The sequence below is a fragment of the Sinohyriopsis cumingii genome, chromosome 13 (genome assembly GCF_028554795.1).
Source record: "Sinohyriopsis cumingii isolate HCF-2022 chromosome 13, ASM2855479v2, whole genome shotgun sequence".
NCBI classification, from domain to species: domain Eukaryota; kingdom Metazoa; phylum Mollusca; class Bivalvia; order Unionida; family Unionidae; genus Sinohyriopsis; species Sinohyriopsis cumingii.
In genome coordinates, this window is record NC_142973.1 from 1,543,617 (window position 1) to 1,569,079 (window position 25,463).

Sequence of the window (25,463 nt, forward strand, 5' to 3'; positions counted from 1 at the left end):
TATATATATATATATATATATATATATATATATATATATATATATATATATATATATATATTTCTCTGTAAAAAGAACAAAAAGAAAATAAAATCAGCACACAGAATTCTAGTATAAATACAAACGGCTAACAATTTAAGTCTGCCCTCTTTTATTTTCATGTTTTTTGTTGGGGTTTTTTGGGGTGGTGGGGTGGTTGTGATAGGTCTTTATACTGGTTTTTCACTTCTCTTTTCGAGAATTGTCTGTCCTGCTTTGTCTGTTAGATAGGCATTTGGGTAGATAAATCATCATCATGACGTCAGTGGATGTGTCTTCAAAGCGTAATTTCCTTTCTATTTATTTTATAATATCCAATAAGCATTTAACTTCTTGCTATATGGATCCGGTGAGAAAATAACAATAACTATAATGAGATTTTCATCATAAAGTTTTGAAGGCACGCCATTTTCCCCGCGGATGAATTTAAATAAACTATTACCAATCTAAATCTTTTCAGACGATTTTATAAAATAAATAAACAGCCTCCGGCAGCGGAATGAAAGAGCGTCCTTTGTGGTTATTTGTGGCACTTTCTGTCTTTTCATGTTTACTTTATCACTCAATAATGTCTCAGGTAATATCACTTTGTATTTTAAGTACTGACGCTCAGTAAAGTCGTGTTGACAATTGACCATGGGTATATATACCTGATGGACTGAGGCTATTTAACTATTAAATAGGGCCTATCTTACACGCTGAATAGAAATAAATTACATTTCCACTTTAATAGGAAGGCATGCTTGTATTTCCTCATTTTTTAAAATTATCATCTTCAATAAAATATTAATGTTCACAAGTTTTAAACACCACAAGACTAGGATCGAAGCAAGTGAAAAAGTTGAATAAATCATATTTCCAGCTTCGACTTTTAGTCATTTATTTATTATAATACATAACTGCATGGATGCATATAAATTGTTTTATCTGTTAACGGTTATATATATATATATATATATATATATATATATATATATATATATATATATATATATATATTGTTTATTTCTTCTAAAATTATAAAATCTCCCCGCTTGTAAGCAAATCTTTTATTTGTAAGTCCGATATATTATTATAGCTAAAGGTCAGACAAAAATTTCTGTTACGCAAATAACACACATTGCTTTGCCTCTGCCATCACAGTGTAAATGGGCGATATGCGTGAACTTAAATTGTCTTTTTCTAAAAAGAGGACCTTGTAAAACAGCAATTTGTACCATACTAATTAATATTAAAAAAGAGATGACCTTGTGAAAACAGCAATATGTACCATACTAATTATTATAAGACACATGACTGAGATGCAAAGGAGTTACTAAAAAGACAACAAGAAATTCCAAATGTTGTATAAAAAAATCGTCAATATGTTCTGCTTGTAGTTAACTTGTTTACGCTGCCTACTCTCTATTTATTCACTTTACGCATAGTTTGTGTATTTTAAATTCAATACTTTAAGAACCATAAAGTACAATACATCAATCGTATTCCTCACTCCTGATTAATGAATTAATTAAATTTATTTTGGAGTGGAATTTGTAAATTGAAAAAATTGTTTCAAATCCTTTATATTTAAACTAAACCCTGTTTTGGGGGTTCAGTTAATTTTCAAGTTGTGTATTAAACTGCTAAAATTACATGTCGAATTTCTGGATAGATAGATAGATAGATACACAGATACATAGATTATATAGATTAGATAGATAGATAGAGAGAGAGAGAGAGAGAGATAGATAGATAGATAGATAGGTAGATAGGTAGATAGATAGATACATAGATAGATAGATAGATTAGATAGATAGATAGATAGATAGATAGAGACAGACAGACAGACAGACAAACATACAAACAGACAGATAGATATATAGATAGATAAAGAGAGATAGATAGACAGACAGACAGACAAAAATACAGATATATATATATATATATATATATATATATATATATATATATATATATATATATATATATATATAGATAGATAGATAGATAGATAGATAGATAGATAGATAGATAGATATCCTTGTAGAGTTGACAATTTATTGATAATCAAGAATATAAATGCTACAATACACAATAATACGCAATAGCAAATGACTTTTATTATTTTGTATGAAGTGATTCAAATTTAAAAATAAATTATATATATACAACAAGTAAAGTGGCACCGTCGGGTGTCTTTCTTTTTTTCGCTTGGCAGTTAAAAGATGTTCATCTTTTCGCCATTTCTTTGATCTTGTTTAGTTCTTTCAATAGGTTCATGTTTCAAAAAACCTAAAGAAATTTTTTGAATGGACAGCTTCGTTTAATTTCTGAATCAAGCTATTGCCAACATGTTATCATTTACAAAGGAGATGACCATATACACACATATTAATATCAGAGTAATGCGATCTTGATTGCTTGATCACATGACTTGTCAGCATCAGAAAACCCGGATCATTGCGAGATATTTCAATCTTTGTAATACAAGCTTCTTCTGAAATCGTAAACCGAATCACATAGTGATTGGCAGAATATCACCATTTATGAGTGAAGCACCTGAAACGACTGTCACGATTTTTTACGACAATCACTGTTCATTTTTGGACTCGTGTCACGATTTTTATTACGATCACTGTGCATTTTTGGACACGTGGGAACGGCAGACCCATGTATTACATTATATTGCGTAGTTCTAAAACTTTGTATGATGGAAAATTGAAATAGTTGAAGGACTCTAACGAGGCCATCAGACTAGCTTTTGAACTGACAATGTAAGAGGCTCTGATGGGGACTTGGCATGTGTATAACGTCATTGTTTTGAAAGTTATTTAAAACGGGAGTGGACAAATTGTTGGAACGTGATACGATGTTACGTAATAGTTGTTCGCTCTTATTAAGTTGTAACCGGGAAACCTCGAGGAAAAAGTAATCCCAGATTCGTTGGGAGGATGATGCTAACGAATCAGTAAACAAAGGCATCGCTTCCCACTTCTAGGTAATTGGCAATTACGGTAAAATTAATACCCTTTCTTGAATAAAAAGATTTATTGGTGTATAATAAATACATTTATCTATATTAGAGCTCATTAGGATTTGACATTTAAAAAACAAACATGTAAATGGGATATAAATATTTTAAAATATGATGGAAAGTTAATGTAACTTTCTTTCTCCATTTTGGACTTCATATGTGGGATAAGTATTTCGTACTTGATAACAATTATTGTGTAAAATGGTAAAATAAAAATTGATGGGTTTAGATATACTTAAATTTTTAAAACTTTTTTGTTCATTTTTATAAAGTTTCAATAAAAGGACCGATTTGTGTTACTGCTTTGATGGTGGTGGGTGGGTGGGGCTGGTAGGGTAAATGCCTGTCTCCCACTGCCATTTGTACAGGTAACTCAATAGCTACTGACACTTTCATATATTCAATCGGTAAACATTGAACGGAGGTGAGGGTGGGAATGGAGGTTTGGATGGAGTGAGATGAAAAGGGATGCAAGTCTCAGATGAAACTTATTTACTTACTTATTCACTCACTCATGTACTTACTCTGTCTGAGGTATGTAAAAGAAGCGGAGAAAAAATAAAATCCAGGAATTTATTACACTCTTACTGTATTTGATACTTCAGTAACAAGTAGCGGATGGCCCTTCTTCCTAGTCATGTACAAAACAAATAACAAAATGATTATTAATTAACAACAGTAGTTACGATGATTTGTTACGACGCATAGTTTCGTGTTATGACCTCTAAAAGTCTAGAGTATAGTGTAATCAAAGCAACGTACGCACGAATGGACGCGACCACTGGTCACAGGTAAAAGAAATGACCCGCACTTGAAGTATATCACGGTTATTGGCATGCACGAAGCAGTCTTCGAACGCATTCTACATCGATCATGATATAATGTGACGCGATACTTTGCCTGATTGCACTGCGAAAAAATAAAACACGAAGGTATTTCCCCTGAACATTACATTTAGCAAAACACTTATACACTGTGAATACAAAGATCTATTTTTGTCACGCGCTCCGTTCTCTTATTCCGGGTATACACCTAGGAATACCTGGAAAACTATAACGTCACACAATTACCTGCTGACCTGAAATATTAATCTACACAAAAGATCACGAGGGCATTAAAGTGAATTTTGCAATCCTTACAGTTCCGATAAAATTATTAAAAGGTTATATTATGAATGAATACATTACTATTGTACAGCGAGAAAACGGTTGACTTTGTTACACATCATTTTGTTTTCTAAATTAAAGTTACTTAGAAAATAATTACGGATGAATAAAGTTTATAATTGGCTTTAGACCTGACAGTGCGATCAGAAAAAAGTAATCTATAATTCATGTGCATAGATCTGCCTGACTGTCTGTCTGTCTGTCTGATTCACCGACTTGACTGTATGTATGTAATTCTTAAGTATAAACTGCTATAAGAATGCATAATTTCAATTTTGTTCTTTGTTTCTATTGTCACCAATAAGTGAAAATCAAGCTGTAGACTTTGCAAGCAACTACTTTAATTCAAATTGTATATTGCATAAAGTCCCTACCAATGTTAAACTATATATTTGTTTTTGTTTCTCCATTATTTAGCGTCAGGAACATCGTGATAAAGCTTTCCATTCGTTCTTGTATCCATTCGTCCATCAGTCATTCCATTACTCAGACTCTTCCTAAACCGCTGGGAGGTTATTTACCAAATTGTTATGTTGTCTTGGCTATGACTACCATCTGCAAGGGAGATATTAGCCACCGTCCCTGGGGCTCCTAGGATATAGCTACCGACCCTGGGGTTCCTATGACAGTGGAGAAGGCATAGGTACTATGTACGAATATTTCACTTACAGTGACATCTTCAAATATTATTTTGACCAAATTTGATATATGGAAAGAAAGCACCTAATATGTTTAGTAGACTTCTGGATCTGACCCTGAATCACCGTCAGTGAGTGGCGAGGAGTTGTGGTAGGGGAGAGGGAATAGGGGTAGGAGTGGCTCGTTTAATGGCAAATTTCTGTAAATCTAGAGATTACGAAAACCCGCCCATGCAGAGGAAAATATTTCCTATTGTTTACAGACATGATCGAAACAATCGTAATTACCGTATATAGTGGCTTATAAGTCAAGTCCAACTGCAAACTGCAGAGAGCCAGATCTGCCGGCGTACTCTGCGCCGGCAGATCTGGATCTGTGCAGTTTCTTAGGGGTAATCAGTAGAATAAGCAACACAGACCCTGATCTGCAGGCGCATTTTGCTATGGCAGATCAGTATCTTTGTTGCTTGCAGTTTGACTCAGTTTACAAACGAGTAGAGACCGTATGTTTCATTCAATGTAAAATCAATAGGACTTGTACCTTTCTGTTAAAATATTCCTAAACAGTGGTGTGGAAAAGGGACGATATCTCGCATTCTACAAAAATGTATTTAAAAAAATCAGAAGTATAAATTATTATGTATATATGAATTTCTTAACAGGTGTTTCTTTGATGAAATGTTATTTAAGTAGTGGAAAAGTGGGACATCATCAGCAAAAACATAAGACCTATGACATTTTAAAGGTTGAAAGAGATCTCCTTTTCATAACAAATCATCAAGGAGCATTTTCCCCCATTGTGTACAAACCTTTGAAACAAATAATTGCATTTAGTGCGATCTCAAGTCACATTTTTGCTTGTTATTGATAAGCTGTGAAGAGAGTGTTCATCAAAATGAGCATCCTGTAACATCAAAGCTACTAGTGAAAAATGCATTATTGTATTGTACAACACTGTAGTATGTATCTCCATATCAGCCCTATTGAAAACAATACGTCTCAATGTTCGAAGAGGCAGTTTGTATGATGTACCTTCGGTCTCGCTCTTTTGGGTCTTGCTTGTTATTGATACGAAACTCACCGAAATGATTATTAATCTGGCAGTACAATTTTTTTGTGTACAATTGCATTTACACACATACACATACACCATACAGAGAAGCCAGTGTCATATAAAACACTACTAATTATTGTAATGCAATTATGTTGCGTATTCACGTTAATTTTCTGGTTAGTCCACGTTTCCTTGTTATTCTTTTAGCAAGTAAATTAAACAGAGAAGAGGTGTCTAGATTATGTATGTATAAAAATTCGTATCACATGAAAACAGTTGAGACAGGATTACGCCATTTACCGTATATACTCACTTATATATCGAGTAAAATTGCAAACGACAAATATCATGATTTGCCGTTTTATAATGTGCCTGCAGATTAGGGTCTGTGTTATATGTCCGACTGATTACTCCTACCAAACTGCACCGAACCAGATCTGCCAGCGTATTAGGCAGGTCTGGGTCTGTGCGGTTTGCAGTTAATGCTCTCACGAAAGGGGTAGGGGGATATCACTCCAAATGAATCATGTGCTTTTAGGATTTCAATAACTTCCTCTCTTCTACTGAATGGGGTGAATTCAGATTCGACAAAAGAGATAAGTGGTGAAGGGTGTGAGAAGTGACAAGGTACTTAAGTTGACAAATTGAACGAATGCTCCTCACGGTAGTGTATACGCATTGTCGTCCTCACAATAACAGCAAGGTTTTGGCGGAACACTATTTCTCGCCTACGAACAAGACTTATATGTGTGTGATATGACAATTCAAAGACTGTAAAACACAGTTTTAACTTTGTTTATGTTCCATTCGCAGTCGTCTCAGTCGGAAAGTGATACCTATCATTGGCCGTTTCCTAAGGCAGGTGATATAAAACAATAAAGTCAAAAGTAACAATATCGTCCACAAAAACAGCCATAACGAAAGCAGCGGCAGTAACACCAAAACAACCACCAAATAATAATAATAATAATAATAATAATAATAGTAATAATAATAATAATAGTAATAATAATAATAATAGTAATAATAATAATAATGCTTCAGCAGCGTAGAGTAGGTAGTGTAGAAGCAACATCAGTAGTAGTACTAGTAGTGATATTAATAGCAAAGAAATTATTTTCGTCTTAGTTTTGTACATAGTAGTTGTTCTCGTTGTCAGGTGTAGATTAAGTTTGTTTCAGTTGATTTTATGTGTGGTTTTTTGCTCTGCAAATATCGTCAATTACCAATGTTAGTATCCTAGTCTCCTTGGGTGTATGTACGTGCTTCCTCATAAATGGATGCAAGCTAAAATTCAAAGAAAAATTTAAAAACCTTGCAACAATACAAAAAGGATCCAATATGTATATATATATATATATATATATATATATATATATATATATATATATATATATATGTCAAAAGAGTGTTAATGCAATGAAATAAACACTTCATGAAAACCTCGACTATCACCTAAAAGATTGAAATGTCTTTGAGATGGAGTTATCATCATCGACATCATCGTCGTTGTCTTCATCGTTTAGGCAGCGGCATAAATGTGCTTAAGATACACGAAAAACTACATCCTCGGACACCACCACCAGTGTACCACCATCACCACAATTATCACTACCACGATCATTGTTAGTGTATTCTGCGCCTTCATCGATTACCATGTTGATTTCAGTAAAATATTGATTGCCTTCAGAGATGACAGCTATTAAGTATTTTGGCATCTAAAGAAGAGAAATTTAACTTTTGAACCCGTATCATTGACAAAAGCAATGAAAACTTTATATACATAAAATGGAAGGCAGCAAATGTATTGCCTGCCTACGAAAGTATGCATGCATGTACCGATAACAAAATTATATAGGAACATTTGTAAATGACGTAATCACTGCATCAGATTTTGTAATTGAATAAATATATGATTTCTCTAAGGAAAGGGAAAAAATGTTGGCAATACGAAGGAATTGCAAAAGTAGTTAAAATTTATAATATTGAAACTTGGATGTCCCTAATATATCTCCAAAATAACAATTAATGTACGAAAACACTTTTGGTCTCGCAATATTGCACCAAAACGTGTACAAGGAGTTGATAGTTATATCACTGTTTTTATCGCGCTGAACACAAAATACCAGTTTATGAAGACCAGTTGGCATATTGGGCAATTTGCCAGGACACAATTCACCGATAGTAGAACTGACCTACATATGTAGGTACGTGTTTGACAGAGCTTCGACCAATCGGAGAATGTAAATCTTTTAACTGTTGTGAATAATGTACTTCATTTTCGATGTATAAAGGAGTTTCAAATTCTATGTTCTATGCAATGTTCGTGTCTTTCATTGCCACCTCTAAGACAAACACGAAAATAAAAAAGAACGATAATTTAATCAATAAACATGATATAGGAATCAAATACAATACACACGCTAGCGGTAATGTGTCCGCGTGAAACTCGTATAAACACAGACGCACAGACACACAACAAAATAAAAAATTAAGAACAACGACGACGACGGCGGTGAAAATGGCAAGAGTAATCGCACGAAGCCGAAGAAGGAAAGAAAATTACTACTACTATTACTGCTACTATTACTATAATTCTTGGTGATGGGTGGTGTTGCTGTTGTTGGTGGTGGTAGTAGTGATGTGGTGGTGATAATAATAATAATAATGGTGAAGATGATAATGATGATGACGACGACAATTATGATGAAGCCGTATAAAAGGATGATGAGGAGGAGAAGATAAAGATAAAGCAATAAAGGTATGGTCGCGTTTGAATCCTCTATTAATTGTGTGCCTACACACTACGAAGAGAGTGGATATTTTATTTATTACTACACCATAACATTTTCCTAGTCCAACTAATTTACTATTTATAGTGAAATGTCATTTGACGACGATGTTGTGAAATCAATTCAAAATTCGGGATTGGTTTAATTTTCTGTAACGACGGTGAATAATAATTACGTTAAAATATATATATGTCATGTACCATATACACGGTGTGATTGAGAAGGGGATTCCCCTAATTTTAGATGTGTCTCTGTGATTGGCTGGCATACCGTGATCACATGATCAGGCTACTGACTTTAATAAGCCACTGTCTCATGAACGTATCATTATTCACATTAACGTAGGATTTATAACATACAACATACGGACATAAGCAAGGAACTGCTTCTTGCTTTGGTGAGTTTTTTTTATATACACAGTTACTTAGTGATACATACAACTAATATTGATTTGTGATTGGTTGTTAATGAATTTATGCATGCATTTAAACTGTATTGTTCTAATATGACGAGTTCGATAACATATTCTGGAGGCATAATTTTTTTATATAAAAAAATATATATATAATTTTTAATTTAAAGGCTTCATTGGTAATTCTTTTTCAAAACTATTCACGGAAACCGTCAGCATTCGTTGTTCTTTTACGTAAATAAAATATTGATATAAACAGAAAGTCAATCCCGAAACAATAATTATCAATATCGTATCCTGAAACAATAATTATCAATATCGTATCCTGAAACAATAATTATCAATATCGTATCCTGATTAGTCTATTTTAATAACCCAAATCCGGTATGCACTTCAGAAAGAACGAAAGGCACGGTATTGATGACTTTCTGTTAAATATTCGAGGTACTACAGCTGCCGTGCGACATATACATGTACTTATATCGATTGATCCACTTTCTGTGATGTATGGTAAGCGAGTTCGATCGGGAGATTGGAACGAAATTTTTATTTAATTTTATTTGTACGTTATCTTCTTTACCTTAAAGAATTGCCGATGGAATAGACCCCGATATGCCGTGCAATAACGCACAGGCAGATCTGCTTCGACTCTGTTGGTTCAAAATTCCAACAGTGCGAACATCGTCAGTATCTTCCCATGATGCATCGACAGATCTGACTCTACGCCGATTGCATCAAGTTAATGTAGTGCCAACACAGTAGACAAGATGTACGCGCATTATGGAACCGTATCGTTGGGTTTATGATGTTCATGCTTAATTGCGTGTTTTAGTTGTTGGATGGTTTTTAAGAGTACTTTCTCCACTCTCTTTGGCTATGTCATGCCGAGGAAATGGGAACTAACGGCCTTTCCCAATGACACATCGCGGCTTGCTTAATACAGACGGAAATATTCAGCGTATGCTTAACCTGCCTCTTTAATCTGTATAAAACTGATGTGCACAGAATACATGCATAGTGACAAAGGTGCATCTGTTCATGTCAGGCCATACAACTCTCTCCAGGTGCGATAGCGAGGGGGCTGATTTATCGGACTAGGTAGCATTGGGCGCGACCAATACAGCACAGTCTATTTATTGTATATGTTTTTAGGCTTTAGGCTATTCTTTGGGGTGGGAGTGGGAGAAAAGATCTTAAAAGGATTAGCTGTTCTAATGATGACGGTGGTGAGGATAATAATAATAATAATAATAATAACAACAACAACAAAAAATAGCAGCAAAAAAATAAAAAGAAACACAAGAACGATGGAAAACCAGTGCGTAAGCACAGTGGCTCATATCGTTGCTTACAATTTACCTTTCATACGTGTCCTATATAATAACTACAAGGGAGGATACTTCTCTCCTTTCTCGCGCGTCTAATTAAGAATAAACGCTGATATTTCATGCTACGTTTTGCATAGCTTAATAAATTTGGTACCCATATTTAGGTTTTGCATTCCACTGTGTATCCCTATCAAAAGTTTGACTTTTTTCCAGGTTACCACTCCAAATGGCCCTGATCGCACCCGCTTAATATGCAAGTAAAACCCCGCTGAATTTTAAGACTCTCCTCTCATTGGTTAAAACAAAATGATGTCCTGCATATTTTATAACTTATTTTCAGTTTGCCAATGAAGAGGCAGTATTCCATTCAGCGCGCTGTTTTTGCATATTAAGCGGGCGCGATCATGGCCATGTCGAGTAGTAGTGTGGAAAAATGGTCTGGCATTCCTTAAAGGAATGATAGTAAACCAAACTTCGGATACGGATACCGAGTCGAATGCCTGAGTTAAACATCAGTACCAATGTATTACGCTACTCGAAATGTAGCTTTAAATATCAGCGTTTATTCTTAAATAGGTTGAGCGAGAAAGGAGAGAAAAGTCCTCCCTTGAAGTTATTATATAGTACATGTATGACAGGTAACTTGTAAGCCCCTGTGTGAATAAGCGCAAACATATTTATAGTTAGATGTAAACATTCTCGCACTCTTAATTTATAACAATAACAAAACAAAAACACAAAAAACCAAAAGGAAGTTACGTTCTCCATACTTGTAAGTTATCGAACTCTACAGAAAATGACATCAGCCGTTTTTGACATCAAAATTCAATACTTAGCCTTTTCTTTAAAACAAAATTAGCAGTAAAGAAAGACTTGCATTTGAATCGATAATAGATAGTGAAACTGCTTACGTGATTTTTTGTTGTTGTTGAGTTTTTGTTTTTTGTTTTGTTTCTAAAAGAGGTTGCCATAAGTCTTTCCTTGTGCAAAAAGCTATCTAACTATATAGTGAATAAAAAAGAATTATTCTTGCGACACTATCTAAAGGTGTGTCACAATTATCAAGGCTTGTGCATCGTGACATAAAAGACCATCATTGACACAATTTGTAAAGAAAATAAAACTGTACCGAGCACGCCATTTTCTGACAACAGGCTAACAATAAAAATGATTGATGAAAGATAGAAAACGATTCCCATGGCGTCACGTGTCTCCGAGGCAAATAGCCAGCGGGCTAGCCGATTTAAGGTCGTGCGCGGGATCAAATTGATTTGCATGATGGATGAGTATGACGTCGGACTAAGTAACTGCCAATGCGCTCGCTCTCTCTCTCTCTCTCTCTCTCTCTCTCCACGGTATAATAAAATCATTTTGTTTTCAGGTAAAAGAGAAGAAGCAGACACGATGGCCGCTGCAATAACATTACAATCGGTAAGTGATTTTAAAATGTTAAACTTGACTAAAGTGTGTACTGCGTGGTTTATTATCAGTATTGTGTGATTTTTTATCAGTTTAAAGAGAGAGAGAGAGAGAGAGAGAGAGAGAGATTCAAATAATTTCAAATGTTTAAATTCCTTTGATCATATTTATAAATTTTAAAATTGTCTATTTAAGTTTACGGTGGCTAGTGAAATGTACCTAATTTTTTAATTTGCGAATCATGCTTTAGATTACAATCATAAAATCTTCAACTATGAGTAAGTTCTTTCTTTATCAAATGCTCTTTGTTTCTTTCTATTTCTGTCTATTTGTCTCTCGGTGTATGTATGTATGTATGTATGTATGTATATATATATATATATATATATATATATATATATATATATATATATATATATATGTGTGTGTTCAGGTTCCTGATCAGCTTCACGATGTGCTCACTGACACTGATGTCTACATGTATACCGACTCTCCACCTCACGTGTCTGTGAAGTTAGAAGAGGGGAAGAGATCTAACTGTTGTGAGGGGGACATACCCTCCTATTTTGATCTCTCCACTAGCACTATCATGTTCCCATCTGTGAAGAAAGGTAAGGCAGCTTCTATTCTTTCTTTGTGATTTTTCATTGGCAAGCAATGACACTCGTAGACGTGTAAAAAGTGATACAATAATAATAATAATAATAATAATATTGATAATAATAATAATAATGATAATAATAATAATAACAACAACAACAATAATTACGATGATGATAATAATAATAATAATGATATCACTATTTATTTATTACACGTTATATTTTTGTTTATAGGTTAAGTCATGTACTTAGTCATTGCTTATATTACTTATATTACTTGTTTGATCTTAATTAAGCAATTTTCTGGCGGTATGCTTCATTACGGATTCATTTACAGGATATTTAATGTGGAATTATTAAATTATTTTAATTGAATTGAATCGCAATGAATTAAGTTGCTTTAATTTGATTTTGAGTGGAATTGAAGTGAAATTAGTTAAATTGAATTGACAGAGGTGGACGAAGACCTGCTCAGCTGGACTTTGAAGCACCCAGAACATTGGACCACTCAGGAAGTGTTAGACTGGATCTACTGGGTTGCGGACTATCAAAACATGGACTGTACTCGACTGAAAGGTGAAGCCTTCCAGAATATTACGGGAGTGCAGCTTTGCCATATGACACTTGAGGACTTCACGATCAGGGACCCAGAATTTGGAACTTGTCTTTTTGAGATGTTTAAGAACTTGAGTAGAGATGGTAAGTTTGTATTCTTCTTGTTCTTGTTCTTCTTGTTGTTCTTGTTCTTTTTCTTGTTGTTGTTGTTCTCCTTCTTCTCATGATGATGGTGTGATGATGACGCTTTGCGTATATATTTTCTGATTTGAACAAAATAGGAAAATAGGCAAACAAATAAAACTTATCTCTTTCTTACAGTAAAATTTATCGAACCACCACCATCTGAATTCATCTACCCTGAAAATTCAGTCTCCATGGGTCGTCTGGAAGAAAAAGTTTGGGAACAAGCATATAATGTACATTCCACCGGTAAGCCGACTGCCATCATATTGCATGATTTGTGTTACGTATTGTTTGGGAAAGATAACATTTTGTATAAATGCCCGCTTGACGAGCATTGTGGTATCAATCATTTTGGTCTTGCCTGTAATAATTAATATTGGATGTTAAGCGCTAACTTGACTCGAACCTTCGACATATCTTTGTTTTTAAAGAAAATATATGATGAATCTGCCAGTATTTGGTAGCTAAATTCTGGTCCAGTTAGTTGATTGGCTTGTAGTTGTCTCCCTTGACGACAAACAACGTTATGCACCGATCAGATCAAGGCTAACGTGCAAATTTAAGTTTTAAGTTGATACAAATGAATTTAACTACATTTAAAATAAGGATTGAATATTGTATGTAAAACAAGATGGGTATTGCTTCCTATTTGCAAATGGATGCGGGTATGTGAGTGTCTTTCTTTAAAACATAGAACTCGATGTAAAGCATTATGTGTAGAAATCAATAAAGTTGCCATAGGTTATGTCATTTAAGTTGCCATGGTAACGTCATTTAAGACGCTATAGGTAACGTCATTTAAAACGCCATAGGTAACGTCATTTAAGACGCCATAGGTAACGTCATTTAAAGCAACACTGCGTTTAAAAATCGAAATAACCGGCAACTATTGCCCTTCTCATTCGGAGTGCTTCCATCCTATTGCAGATTTAACAGATGGCTTAATCATTGTGAATAACCGCGTGAGCTTTGATCATGGTGAACACTGGTATGATTTTGATATAGAAGAGGAAATGAGTAAATTGGAAGGTTCCACATCATCATCAGATGGGTACAAAAGTGGAAGTAGTTCAGGTAAAAAAAAAATTACAACTTCAAAGTCTATTCATATCTTTTCTGTAAAGCTGTTAAAGACCTTTGTCGCCAATATATTTCTGCCTAAGAAAATACTCTTCTGAGAACACGATCTAACTTCTTTTTGCTTTATACTTTAGAAGTAAATTCTCCGTGAATAGTTCTATGTTTTAAAATAGAGACTAAATGCATGGTGACGGTCATTGGCTTCTGTTTGTTTGCTTCTTATGTCGTTCTCTATGTTGTCCTTATACTATAACTAAGACGTATTTTTTGTTCTCGAAACATTTTTGCTATTTAGAAATGATTGTATTATTAATTGTGATCTAGTATTTTAATTTTGCTGTTAGCATCAGATGCCATCATACCGTCGTTTAGGGACAAAAAGTCACGCGCCACTTCATTTGAAGAGACGAAAGCTTGCACATATTCAGATGATGTAATATATTTCACCATTTGGATCACTTCGTACTTTTTCCAACTGAATTTCCATGTTCGACATTCTTAATTGGATGGGTAGAATATCAGAAATAATTCGTCAGAACCTACTGCGCGACGTAATCAAAGTAATGGCCATGTTTTCAAAGGGAAAGTATCTAAAATGTGATTGAAACAAAGAATTGCTATATAATAGTAGATGGTAGGAATGGACCTACAATGTTGTATGTAATCTGGATTTAAGTTTTTATGAGCAAATATCTCTCAAATGTAATTATATGCAACAAAATGTATTTATTATAAAAGATATAACAATTGTATTGAAAACACCACTGGCCTAATTGTCTTCAGATTCCGACGTTGCTAGTGATGCCGATAAATCAGAACTATACAGGCAGATATCAGTGGATTCAGACGTCTTTTCTGAGGAGGAAAGTTCTTCATTCGTCCCCGAGAACCCTTCAGTGAAATCGTCAAGAAAGAAGTCCTCAAAATCTTCCAAGTCGTCATGTGATGACTGTGGAACATCTGATGAACCTAGGAAGACAAATAGAGGAAGAAAGCTCGGACAAGGTATTTATTGTCAATAATAAATCAATAAATTAATAAATAAAACGTAAACAAATATTCTATGAAATACATAGTTTGGATGAACCTTCAGTATTTTTAATTACTTTTCAGAAATATCTTTATTACAGGCAAAAACACCAGGGAACATTATAAACGAAAATATATGTTTCATTAAAACTTGAGTAGCTCTCATACACAAGTCATAATGGTTGTAATAAAACTGATTCTAAACCGTTATGTTTTAATTATTTTCGTTTTGTAGTAAATAACTAATTCATTACATTTTCATATTGATAGCTTCAAAAGGAAACCATTTATGGGAATTCATCCGAGACCTCCTTAAAGACAACAAGTTTAACCCCCATCTTTTACGGTGGGAGGACAAAGAGACCGGTGTGTTCCGATTCGTCCAATCGGAAGCTGTAGCGCAAATGTGGGGCCGGAAGAAAAATAATCCCGGCATGACCTACGAGAAACTCAGCCGTGCTATGAGGTATGACACAATTTCCATCTGCTTGTTCAGCAGTCGTATGTCAAATGTTAACTCTTTCAGTGGCAAAAAGAAAGCCATTTTGCTGTGCACCGTGTCATTATATTGGTGCACTAGAACACATCCAAAAAACGTAAAACAATAAATATGCAATGAAACAGTTTGCGAGGGGTTAATTTTGATATAGCGCACGGGCTCAGACTAGGCTATAATGGCACTGAACGAGTTAAAACTACAATTGTCATCCGGTACCTCTTGTTTGTGTCCCCGTGTCAAATTACTATAGCATTTGCTGGCATGAGTTGTTATTTGCATGCAATATGATATTGTTTGTCATGAAATATTCAATGTATAGCCATTTTTAACGGGAGTAAAACTACATCATAAAATGCTGTTTAAAATATTGAGAAAAATTGTATTGCAATATATAAAGAGAACGGTGAATGACTGCATGAAATTAATTGGTTGGTTATGGTATAAGAATTGGTGAAGGGTAGAATTTTTTGTAATATAATTTTTTTTTCTTTTTGGTTGGCAAAACATGTTAAAAATCTGCACCAACAGGAGATGTAAGAAATCTATTGGCCAGTGGTGTGAAGTGCAGAAACAAATATCTGCATGACAAACGGAATGAAAGCAAATATAGATTTCTCTCAGTAAGGCGTCCGTTTGCAGTGATTGTAGTGTCGAATCTACGGATTACAGAGATATTATAGGCTGCATTTATTTTATTCAGGTTCTGCAGGTCGGCAGGATATTTTGCTGAAGTACCAAAAAATGGGAAATTTCCCAAGAAATTGTGCTTCCGATTCGGAAAGAAAGCTACAGGATGGAACGATTAGACTGGGAGCCTAGGTTAATAATTTAACAAATTAGTCATCCCCTCCCCTTTTGCATATGCTTACTAATCTTCTATAATGGATGCATGCATACTGGTGACGGTTTTGCTGTTTTTAAATGAGTGATTTTCAGAAGGTTAGAATTATGTGTACTATGATCTAACTTCAATCCTCGTTATAAAGCGCTTGATTTTTATTGTCATCTCAAGCGCTCATGACTAGCACTGTTCAAACCTTCCCAAGATTCTTTTCCATGTGAAAACCACTCATATAAAATGTACTGATAAAACAAAGGAATTAGACGGGGAATTAAAATCTGCAATGTTTCGAAATGCAAAGTTGGAAAATTATCCTTAGATTTATTCAAATGATTTTACAGCATGAAAGGTAAATTAGTCAATATTGAGAATGAACATAGTTTATCAGTACATTTTGACACATATCTGCAAGACATCTCTTTGAGCACATAAAAATTCTTTGATTGTTAAAATTATATATATATATATATATATATATATATATATATATATATATATATATATAACTGCAAATCTCCATATGCAAATTTTTTTGATTTTCTGAAGGGTCATTGAATACTGTAATGTAAATGATGTCATAGATAAACATGAGCTCAAAGAGTAATCATAGTCATGTGACAATCCAGACTGGCACATTCAAGTCCTTGACCTTACCTCTCTGCTTCAAATGTCATGGTCATGTGACGATCCAGACCGGCACATTCAGGTCCTTTATCTTACCTCTCTGCTAAAACGTTCTAGCATCTATCATATAATAACTGATAACTATATGCAAATTAGGACCATAACTATTATTTAAAAAAATATAAATCCTAATATTTTATCTGTAGATATTTCTCTGGAGAGATTTCTATTTGATAGCAAACAGTAGATACGATATAGCTAGATACTAATGTATTTTCACATAATACTTCCAACAGTAACTCTTGTTTGCCTTTTTCCTCCATAAAATTTATATAGATCTTTCATTTCTTTCCTGTTTTTGAGTGTGTGATATTAACATTTCAACCAGTTTTTAACAATATACTTTTTCTTGACTTCACTATGCCTATATAACCACCGAGAAACACTATTTATTTTTCTTGACTTCACTGTCCCCATATAACCATTGAGAGACACTATATTTATTTTTCTTTGGTTCAACATATGCAACTTATTTTTTATTGTTTCATGTAAATCCTAAATTAGATTGACTTTGATGAGGAATATTTTCTAAACTGTGTGGATATTAGTAAGGTTTAGTTTTTTAAAAGATCTACCGTCGAGAAACGGTGGTAAATTAAAAAAGATATTATCTTAAAAAGTTATACCAGTTTTATCATTTCACAAAGATCACTATAATACCAATAGATAGAAGTAATCGATTCGGAAATTACAGCTAAATTTAAGCAACAGCTGGTACTTGTTTGTGTCAAACTGTTGGCTGTTTTGTGCATGGGTGTAGGGTTGCATGCTATTTGGCTTCATACAGTACTTGTATACATATAATCAACACATATAAATTAAAAACACTAATGGATTAATTCTTATTTATTTCAGATATTACTACAAAAGAGGCATTCTTGATAGAGTTGACGGTCGTAGACTGGTCTACAAATTTGGCGCTAATTCCCATGGTTGGAAGGGCTAAGCTGTGATACAGTCTGCATCGGATTACTTCCACTTCCGGTGTTGACTGCAATACGCTTACTGTGCCCGCTCAACGACAGAACATTATTCTATGTTACGTTACAAAACAGCGTTTATCAATACATTTCAACACCTATCACTGTTGTTGATATGGTTTCCAGATGACATGATTACGTTGAGAAACATATCCTGCGAACGAAGCATCTTTTCAGAAAGCATGAAGGAATGACAAAATCCATATGAACATTCGCAGACTTGATGCTGGAACGAGTGTTTTCCTGCAAGTGAACATACCAACCATGTGTCAGGAAAGATAACTGTGTGCAAAAGCCACTTACAATCAGTTCTTTTCTTATAGCTGCATGTGTAACATACAAGTGGAAAATATACCGGGATCAAAGTGCAAAACAAGTCGTTTAGCAGTTAATATTAAATACCCAATGCTGTAAATATTCTTTAAAATTCCGCAGCGACCACTATCAATGTACATCTATTTTTCTCAAGACCTAAATTCGTAAAATGAATGCAACTATTACTTACAAATATGAACCTCATATTCAGTTTTAAAGGCGCACGTGCGCGTTAAGGATCCCTTCAGTGCTGCAACTATGGCTACTCGCAAGAAATATTCTATGCATCAATATACCCCAAAGAAAGATGGGAGCATAGCAAAGACAAGTAAAGCTAGAACCCGTCCAATAAGCCTATGTCATAGCTGGACTAAGATTAATAGGCGAGTTAACATCTAAGACCAAACTGTTTATATTTTACTTCACTTTTTGGTATTCAAAACTTACCATCTGATCTTGACAGTTTTAAGGAATCAGCCTTAATCATCGACCATTATCGATTTTTCTCATCAATAACTATATCCATGGTCATATTTTATTCATTATACATTTTCTGATATTAGGAAATCCATAAACATTCTGTCTGTAAAATGAGCTCGTCATCGTTTGTCAGTGAAATCTCATTGCTATAAGCAAACTTCACTCGTGTAAGAATAGACTCATAAGTAACTTGACCTTCAGTACGACTGTCTCAGCATGTGTTTACTTTTTTGCCTGCGGTCATTTATGTCTGTGAGAAAGCCACGTATGTCTTTGAGAAAGCCACGGAAGTCTAAGAGAAACTTGAGTTGTAATTCTTATTGTTGTAGATCCCGAGACATGATTTCTGTTGTGTCAGATTTCGGTTAGATTCTTTATTCTGTCTGTTCAATATTCTCCGTGGCTGATAGGTCTCTGAAATAAAGTAAGTTAGAATCATCGCTAAACTAAATATTTAAGGTATTTTTCCCTGTGTGACTTCAGATGCGGCACAGATCTATGTGCAGTGCAAGTTGGTTTAAAAAAAACGACGTTCTCATGACGCCTGTCATGTGTCCACTTGTTTAAATATTGTATACAAATCTTTAAATGGGCTCATCCAAGTTGGAAAAATAATTATGAAACCCTATGCTGTAAAAGACATGTGCAGGCTATTGTAGTATAATGTTGCAATCTCTTTGGCTGGCTTTATTTCGTGGCCCGTGAGTCGTAATCCTCGTGCAAGCTCTTTAGCTGAATCTCATGAGCCGTTAGCTGTAGCCATGACACAACCGTCTTAAGTCTGAAAGAAAATTTCTCAAATTGCCCCTAATTTAGTTGAGAAGTACCGTCAACTTTCTTCGGTCACACCAAGGAACATGCATCTGTACATGGCATTCGTCTTCGATCATGGTCTACGTGTTTCATATTGAATCTTAGGTAACATGCTGTATGTAGATTGAACTGGAGGTCAGATATACTTTGATTTGTTGAATAAAACATTTTTGTGTAACATTTGATGGTATTAAATACCACTAACTTAACTAATCATCCTTTCATTTAACTTGAATGTTAGAATATGACCTCCTAGGGGAACATTGTATGACCCTAAAAGGGTTTAAATACTGATATAGGGCTTTAAATGACGAATCTACCGAAGTGCAATATTTTTTTTAAAAATATAGTTTCAATTCATGGTTGTAAATATCTGTACATTACTGTAAATGTTGTTTTTATAAGTCAGTGAAAAAGTGAATTCAATGATAATTAAAAAAATAAAACTTTACTTTTTGTTTTCAATGGAGAGTGAAAGCGTCTTTCTTAAGAAGATGTACGTGCATCTGTATTGACTTATATTGTCTGTCTGTCTGTATGTATGTATGTACGTATATATGTATGTATGTATTTGTGTGTGTGTGTATGTATTTATGTATGTGTACGTGTGTACGTGTATGCATATGCGTTTCTGCCTTTCTGTCTCGATGTGAACAAATATTACACTTCACATAAACAGCAAGGCGTAAAACACTTAAAGCAAAAAAAGCTATACTAAAACGACCAAGCTCTAGTTTCACACATTTTCTTCCTTAAATTGATGTATTCTTGAGATCTTTAATTTTGCTTGATTGTCATTAATCACGTTTATTTTGAAAGGCTTGCATTAGGGGTTAAAATAAAGTTATAATATCTTGAATATTCTCAACAAGAGTCTGCATTTATCATTCATACACAATTCAGGATTTCCCAAATAAATTCCAGGAATAAAAAGCTTCTTAGCGAAATTATTTGTCAACTATGTTGCCTCTGACAAAAGCATCACTATTTTCAACTATTTTTGGCTCTGACAGAATCCTTAGAACTGTCAACTATTTTTCCTCTATTTTTTTCCTCTGACAAAAGCCTCAGCACTGTCAACTATTTTTTTCCCTCCGACAAAAGCCTCAGTATGTTCAAAAGTTCCAGACGCACAATACATTAAAATCTAAACTTGAGGAACGTTTTGAAGAAAGTTAGTGGTGTATCTATATGTGTAAATGATATCATAAAAAAGCAAATTTAAATAAATTATGTTTATCCGAAAATAGATACCCAAACACATTATAGTAGGAATATTAAACCTGTGACCTCGCGAATCCAGCCCTACTAAAAGACAACAATCGTCTTTTCCTGTCTATATCATATATCAAAGGGTAATAACTTTTGCCCATTAGCTCCGCTTCCCACCGCTTAGCGATAGACTAACAAAGACGATCGCATAGCGGGTGGTTGGGAGGGTTTTTAAGTAATGTGATTTGGTAAGTATTTTCGAAGAAACATGATTTACTTAAACATTGCTTTCTCCTTTAAATACGTTTCCCAATCGTATTACGTTAGGAGAATGGGTAATTGGAGGAGTGAATGCTGAGTATCCGACCTCTACTTCGGGTATCTCTAGGGAATAAAGGCTGGATTCCCCATGCGAACGTAAACCCTTTTATATAATTAAAAAAGCACCACGGCCTAAGTTGTTGTGGAATTTAATGCAATTTTTCAGCACAATATCAGCTATAAAGCGGCCGGTTGGAAGGAAAACCCTGGGGAAAGTTCTTCACTATAGAACTATTTATTAAAGCTGCTTTCTCGGTTAATTCTACCCATATCGCATATTTTTGATAGACATTAAAAATATAACTTCCTATCCTGTCTTTGTTTTCTTGTATTACCCAGGCCTCAAACTATAGTTGATGCAAATCTAATGAACTAATTTTTATAATTTATACCATATTAGGGAGAACTCATTCTCAATATGCATTTTACTGTAAAATGTGAGTGCAAGCCTTCCCAAACTTGGCACCATATATATCCATGGTAGTAAAATTTTAAGCCAAGGCAACTGATTTTGAATGAAATTTAAATCAGGTGACTGTGCTTGTCAAGTAATACATCGAATATTATTTCATCATTTAAATCCCTCAACTATACGATCCACATCCACTGTGTGTGTCTGTGTGTGTGATTTAGATTTTTAACGCAGTTATAACACTTTTTCAGTCGTATCGCTACGATGTCTGTAGTTTGGCAATTTATCGTGATGTCTAGCACTGGGACATCATGCCGCAGACATGTAGGATAATGCCCCACCCAGTTACATTATCCTGACATCAGGCCGACTAGTCCTAACACCAATCTGTCCTAGAAACAGTAGGGTTTATCGCTAAAATCTTTAGATTTTGCTTCCTCACTACATATTACTTGACCCCATTGGTCATCATTCTATGTGACTACACTTGTCATCATTTCATCTCCTATAGTATAAAGTCCACAAAAACCTCTATTTTTTCTCTGTTAATTTTCTCTGCGTACATCTATAGAACTACATTACGCAAATTATTATTTCTGTGCAAAACTTGCTGAACAGAAACAGAACGAACTTTCTCAATCGTGTATTCATCAAATTCACCAATTAGATCCGTACACGATTTATCTTGACACTTCTCGATAGGCTGCCTTCATCGTGTCGACTTATTTTGCAATGTCGATCTGACCCTGGTGCATCTTATTCCCAACGAGACTTTCTTCAACACACTTCGAATAGTGGATTCCGAAATATTTAATATAAAAACAATTTCTATGACCTTTTAAATCTACAGTCAGTTGTTATATGACAGAACTCAGTTCAGCGGACATACAACCCATGTTTACTGATAAGTTGTGTACTGTATCGCTCTTGAAACGCATGGAATAATGTTGAAAGTAAACGAGAAAAGAAGTTAAATAGCTACAACACAAAACACATAATGTTACTAACGTTATATGCATTTAATTTATTTGTATTGTGCGTTCGATTTTTGTCCGTAATTTGTTAAGAAATATGTTTACTTGGATTTGGGTTCAGGGCATTGGTTGTTCCCTTGGAGAAACCAAGGTCTATCTGATTTTGTCAGAATGTTTGGTAAAATTTGAGCAAAAGATATTCTAACGACATCGCCGATCGTGAGATCGGAAATAGGGTTATCCATGCAGAGGGTATCAACTAACTGTTCGGTCAAAACTGGAGCTTCATTCTCTATCCTTGCGACGGGTATACGATCGATCGTCTGATCGAGTAGCATATAGGTGGTCTCCCACCCGAGCATTTGACTATCGTTCACGAAACTACGCTTGATGACCACACCCGTACAACCGGTGTCATGCAATACAGCGACCTCTTGCCCGTGTACGGTACCTCTCGCTGTTGGTACACACACTTCAGGGACAAGACACGTACTGAGTGATGAATACCATATTCGACCAGTATAGGACTAGCGGACCCGTTACTTTTACTCTCTGTAACAATGGTTACCTTGTGACCGTTCCTTTTGGGACTCTTTGCATGTACATGACCCCCCATCAGTTACATGCATAACATTGTATATCCTGACGAACTGTTTCCTTGCCGGACCTACTTGTCTCATTTGATTTCACGGACTCTTCACGCGTCTGTCCCCTAGACTGGTTTCCAGACTTATAACCTTTTGAAACCACGTTCTGGGTTCCAAAACGAGCTTCGTCAAAATAATCTGCCTGCTTGTCATGTCTATAAAATTAAAGTTTGAAAAGACTTTTTTTTTTAGAAATGTAGCCAACTTCCTATCATCGGTACCTAACAATTGATCTCTGAATAAGAAATCTGTTAAGCCTTCAAACGTTTTCTGCACTTTCTCACATCAATCAATAGTTGTAAATAATTAGCTTTTCTGAAGATGAACTAGCCAAAGTTTTCTTCCTTCTCGGGTTTGCTTCTCCTGAACTTTTTACGAAAACCCTGCTCAATCAGCTCATACCTTTTCAGAAGTGCTTCAAACGGAGCATTGTAATTAAACACATTGCTCTAGTGAGTCGCGAAAATACACACAGCGCTTTACCTTTTAATAAGAGAGATCAATCGCCTCGTTTCCACTTCTGATTCTCGGCATATCACTCAAACTGATGGAGATAACTATCCATGCTATCTTTTCCATTGTCAAAGTGGAGGGGGTAATTTGGGGCTCGTTAATTTGCTACATTCTTGTTCACTTCTAGGGGTTAGCAACTCCAATCATACTCTCTTCGCTTACATTTCTCTTCTGCTTCTATAATCTCTAATATTGCCCGCTTTTCTAATTTTATTCTCCTTTCATCTGCTTCTTTTTCTTATTCATTTTTTTTCTTTCTAGTTGTTTTGCCATTCCTACCCTTCTTTCCTCGGCTTCCCTTTCTAAAGCCAAACTCTCCTTTTCTGCTCCCCCTTTATTTGGCAATTTTTCCAAGAGAACTAAGGCAACTGTTCTTTCCATGTTATAGTGTGTGTGTGTGTGTGATTTAGATTTTTAACGTAGCTTTAACAATTTTCCAGTCATATCGCTACGATGTCTGCCGTGTGGCAGCTTAAAGTGATGTCTAGCACTGGGGCATCATGCGGCAGACATTTAGCATGATGTCCCACCCAGTCACATTATCCTGACACCAGGCCGACCAGTCCTAACACTAACCTCTTAATGCTGAGCGCCAAGCGAGGCAGCTGTTAGTACCTTTTTTGTATGACTCGGCCGGGGTTCTAACCCACGATCCCCCGCATCCGAGCGGACGCTGTAACCACTAGGCCACCTGAGCGATCCCATGTTATAGATGGTGACTTTCCGGACAAGTTAGTCATCAGGTAGGTGCGTATTTTTTCTTCTTTTCTGTGTATAGGGTCCATACATATACATGTTCATTTTGTTTCGGTTGCCTTGACAACAAAGACAAAGCTGATAATTGCAGTTTTACCTGCGTTAAGGCTCATTAAATACAAATTTGTTTAGATTAGTTGACCTTATCAACTAACAATCATGTCGTCACTTAGCTGATTTGGGTATAGGACTGGGATATGAGGGAGAAACTGAGACAAAAAAGTTAAGGACGAGCAAGCCCGGGAGAGGGATGAAAGGGCAAGGGAAAGGGAAGAAGAAAAGGAAAAGTTGGTATTAGAAAGACAGACTGAAGAAGAAAGGGAAAGAATCAGAAAAGGAAACGTTGACATTAGATAGGGAGTCAGAAAAGGAAAAATTGGCGCTAGAAAGGGAAATAGAAAACGAAAAAAGATTCATTTCACTAACATCTACCAAACAACAAGCAAAATATCTTTATTAAATATAAGCCATCGTCGACTGAATTGAAACACTCTTTAAATGATAACAATTTCATATCACTAGATTTTATTCCTGATACCTGATTTCCTAAATTGTTTTAATACAATTAAGTATTTTTAAAATACACATCAACAAATCTGGCTGTAATTTCTGTAATGATTCGCTTTATATCTATTTATAGTAGACTTTGATCTAGCACATACCAATTTAATCCTGTTGCCATCGGATATATTATTTCTGT

The 25,463-nt window shown here is 34.9% G+C and overlaps 1 protein-coding gene across 3 annotated transcripts; it reads left to right on the forward strand.

The window, feature by feature from the left end:
- Positions 1-8,973: 8,973 nt before the first annotated feature.
- Positions 8,974-20,379, forward strand: LOC149784840 (ETS homologous factor-like). 3 transcript variants are annotated; one of them, XM_089978403.1, is made up of 10 exons: positions 8,974-9,102; positions 11,827-11,876; positions 12,298-12,475; positions 12,920-13,165; positions 13,343-13,453; positions 14,135-14,281; positions 15,071-15,292; positions 15,587-15,782; positions 16,516-16,634; positions 18,196-20,379. In XM_089978403.1, the coding sequence occupies exons 2-9, from the start codon at positions 11,850-11,852 to the stop codon at positions 16,619-16,621; spliced, it is 1,233 nt and encodes a 410-aa protein (XP_089834529.1). In that variant the 5' UTR covers positions 8,974-9,102; positions 11,827-11,849; the 3' UTR covers positions 16,622-16,634; positions 18,196-20,379. The 3 variants fall into 3 exon arrangements, with proteins under 3 accessions (XP_089834529.1, XP_089834530.1, XP_089834531.1); XM_089978404.1 differs by lacking the exon at positions 16,516-16,634; XM_089978405.1 differs by lacking the exon at positions 14,135-14,281.
- The last annotated feature ends 5,084 nt before the right edge of the window (positions 20,380-25,463 follow it).